The sequence below is a fragment of the Octopus bimaculoides genome, chromosome 2 (genome assembly GCF_001194135.2).
Source record: "Octopus bimaculoides isolate UCB-OBI-ISO-001 chromosome 2, ASM119413v2, whole genome shotgun sequence".
Classification (NCBI taxonomy): domain Eukaryota; kingdom Metazoa; phylum Mollusca; class Cephalopoda; order Octopoda; family Octopodidae; genus Octopus; species Octopus bimaculoides.
This window is the reverse complement of record NC_068982.1, coordinates 44,915,058-44,919,220: the sequence shown is the minus strand read 5'-3', so window position 1 is coordinate 44,919,220 and position 4,163 is coordinate 44,915,058. Positions and strand designations below refer to the sequence as shown.

At 29.8% G+C, this 4,163-nt stretch overlaps 1 protein-coding gene across 1 annotated transcript in view; it reads right to left on the bottom strand.

Moving 5' to 3' along the window:
- Positions 1-1,758: 1,758 nt before the first annotated feature.
- LOC106879419 (uncharacterized) overlaps positions 1,759-4,163 on the bottom strand; it is a 173,206-nt gene continuing 170,801 nt past the window's right edge. The window contains exon 3 of the mRNA XM_014928978.2: positions 1,759-2,570. Coding sequence (XP_014784464.1) covers positions 2,347-2,570 — 224 coding nt within the window. The 3' untranslated portion in view covers positions 1,759-2,346. The remainder of the gene's footprint in view (positions 2,571-4,163) is intronic.

The window sequence follows — 4,163 nt, the reverse complement described above, 5'->3', positions numbered from 1 at the left end:
TATATATATATGTGTATATTACTGGCATTTGTTTTATTTATAACAAGAGAAATGAAATCCCATACTGATCAGAAAAAATATACATGTAAGTTGAGACCATACCTCACTTAGTTAATAATGGTGATAATAATAATAATAATAATAACAATAATAATAATAATAATAATAATAATAATAATAATAATAATATTGGTAATAATAATAATAATGATAAAAACTTCCTACTTAGGTGCGAGGCCACAAATTTGGAGGGGAAGAGTTGGTCAGTTAAATTGATTTCGGTTGTTGACTATTTATTGGCCCTGGAAAAACGAAAGGCAAAATTGATATTGGAGGGATTTGAACTTAAGAATGTAAAAGAGCCACAACAAATACTACAAAGCATTTTGTCTGATGCTCTAATGATTCTGCCAGCCCATTAATAATGATAATAATGTTAATAATAATAATAATAATAATAATAATAATAATAATAATAATAATAATAATAATAATAATAATACTGAACAAAATCATCATCATTACCATTGGCACCACCACCACCACTACCATCACTACTGCCACTGCCACCAATACCACCATCGCCACCACCATCATCAACAGTAAAAACAATAACAACACCACCAACAACAGCAACACTGAAAACAACAATAAAATTTGTTGTTGTTAAGACATTGATAGCAGCCAAACAAGATTGTCCTTTCAATTCGAATATTGCACTATCATTACCATTATCATTATCATTATTATTATTATTATTATTATTATTATTATTATTATTATTATTATTATTATTCTTTCAGTATTATTATTAGTATTACCATAATATTCTTTCTATTATGTCCTTTCATATTATTATTATTATTATTATTATTATTATTATTATTATTATTATTATTATTATTGTTATTATTATTATTATTATTATTATTTACACAAGCACTTACACACACATATATATATGTGTGTGTGTATGCTATTTAGAAAATACAATGTAGTTAGAATAACCGATTTCTTATTTACTCCCTTGAGATTTTGGAGGTAACAAAAGTTAACATTAACAAAGTGATCAGGTGACGTCATGTTTCATCACCCATCTCTCCCAAAACAATTTAACAGATCAGATGGAATTTGCTTTCCCTTTTGCTTTCCTCTGCATTCTGCTTTTCATCCATTTCATAATTTTATTTTTGAGGTAACAAAAGCAAAACCTTATATGCATTTCTCAATCATTTTGCAATAAGCCTTATTTCATAATTAGCTATGTAATCAGTACTAACTCCATCAGAATTTTTCTCAGTAGTCATTCTAAAAGCATTCAACAGATTTTTCATAGATTTTTTTCTTTATTATTTTATTTTTCAAAGAAAGAATTCTTTATTTCTCCTTTTCTGCAAGACTCAAAAAGTAAAAAATAAAATTGTATGCAAATTAAAACTTCCTTTCAGGTAATATCTTATTTCTTTCTTTAATAAGGACACATGCACATAAACACATACACTCTCCCGCGCTCACACCTCCTCCTCCTTCTCCTCCCCTCTCTCTCTCTAGCACGCAAGCACACACACACACACACACGCACACATATATGTGCACAATCACAGAGTTATACTCTCTCTCTCTCTCTCACACACACAAACGCACACACACACACACAAACGCGCGTGCACACACACACACACACACACACACACACATGCAAGTACACATGGAAAGGAAAAGGAAATATAATAAAAATGGAAATAAAAATGCTGTATATTTGATTTTATCTTTTTTTTTAATATTTCAAATAATAGCAATATTTTGTCATATAGACACAAAGGTAATAGTATATATATATATATATATATATATATACATACATACATATATATACATGAGAATATATTTGTGTGTATGTGTGTGGATATATATATATATATATATATATTGATTTATAGATATATATATGCATACTTACATATTCATACAAACTCATACATACACACATGCATATATAAATGTATATATAATGAATATAAAGAAATGTATTTATACAAACGTTACACAAAAATTATATTAAACAGACAACAATGACAAAAGAAAAATAATACAAACAAACCTAGAAAAGACAGTAAAAAAATTAAAGATAAGAAAATATCAAAAAAATTTTTAATTAAAAAAAAAAGCAAAATTGGTTACACTTTTCATTCCAGTTCTCATTTACATTTATTCGTATTGAAAAAAAAAAATTTTTTTCTTCTTTTCTTTCCATTTTCGACGTAACATTTTCAATCATTCTTCATATTACCATCCGCAGTTGTGTAAGATTTTGGCGTGTTATTAAGATGTCTTTGAAGAGCCTTCTCAAAAGACATTATGCATTGTTCTAGTGATGACTACCACCATGCTGGCAAATCCATATAACAGGAACCTTGAGATAAAACTTGTTGGCACTGGTGCAGAGTTACAACGGTCTTTGTCACAGAGACAGTATTTCATCTTTATATTTTTGGTTCCAACTCGACTTTCGCAACCAAGTTTGCCATCTGATGTTGCACATTGGCGAATTATTCGTACATCATCATCAACTGCAAAACAAGATTAATAGCTGTTGTGAAATGTGCTGCTAAAAAAAAAAAACCCAAAAAACAAAAAAAAAAAACAGAATTATGGCTTTAAAAATATATTTTCAAGTTGTCACTGTCTGTATTGTATATTGCTTTGTGATACATGATAATATGTTTAAGGAAAGATTAATGAATTTCTAAAATCACAGTAGATAATAAATATAGAAATGAACACACACACACACGCACACATATTTATAAACACACACATATTTATACACACACACATATTTATACACACACCCACATATACATAAACACACACACCCACATATACATAAACACACACACACCTACATACCTACACATCCACCACCCCATATATACATACATATATATATATATATATATATATATATATATATATATATCTCAATAAATAATATATATACATATATATATATGCATATATGCATACGTATATGTACATACATCTATATGTATATATATATATACATATATATATATATATATATACATACATATATGCATATGTGGGCACAGGATGACATGAAACGTGTACAACAAAAAAATACGAAATACGAGTATATGGAATATGAACTATTTTTTCGAACAACAAAAGACACAAATGGGAAACTAGACAAACAACATAAAGAACGACCCTTCATCAGCTGTTGGCTGTTTTTCTACTCTCGTATTTCGAGCATATATATTTAATTTACTGTATCATGTATCTTTTACTTGTTTCAGTCATTAAACTGCAGACATGCTGGGGCAACACTTTGAAGAATTTTAGCCAAATGAATTGATCTTAGTACTTATAATTTGTTATGCCTGGTGCTTATTCTATCTGTCTCTTTTGCCAAACTACTAAGTTACATAAGCAGACCTACACCAGTTATCAAGTGGTGGTGGGAGACAACACAGACACAAAGACACACACACGTTTCCATTTACCAAATCCACTCACATGGATTTGAATGGCTTATTAGTTAGTCATGGCAGGTCATGCATTTAAAGAGGTGACTGGTACTAAGTAAGAGAGACTACCCAACCAAACAATTGTGATTTTTGAATTTGGCTTAAGACGCACAGCTGACAGAAAATTTATTCTGGGCAAAATATCAACTTATTCTGACAGTTAGGTAACATCTTGGATTTCCTATTGACGGCTCTTTCTGTATATGAAACTTTTCAGATAAGCAAAATCTACAGCTATATGATCATTTGGAATATAGAGTGAATCTGTGAACAATATTGATTTCAAATTTTAGCACAAGGCCAGCAAGTTTGGAGGAGGGAATGCGTTGTTTACATCGACCCCAGTGTTGAACTGATACTTATTTTATCGACCCTGAAAGGCTGAAAGGCAAAGTCAGCCTTGGTAGAATTTGAACTCAGAATGTAAAGACAAATGAAATGTTGCTAAGCATTTTGCCTGGTGTGCTTATGATTCTGTCAGCTCACCGCCTTCAACTTTGTGAACAATATTAGTAGGTATAGGGAAAAAAACATTAACTTTGATGGCAAGGACATGTGAAATGGAAGCTAAATAAAATAATACCCTAGGGAGACCTGTACTCTGATTGTACA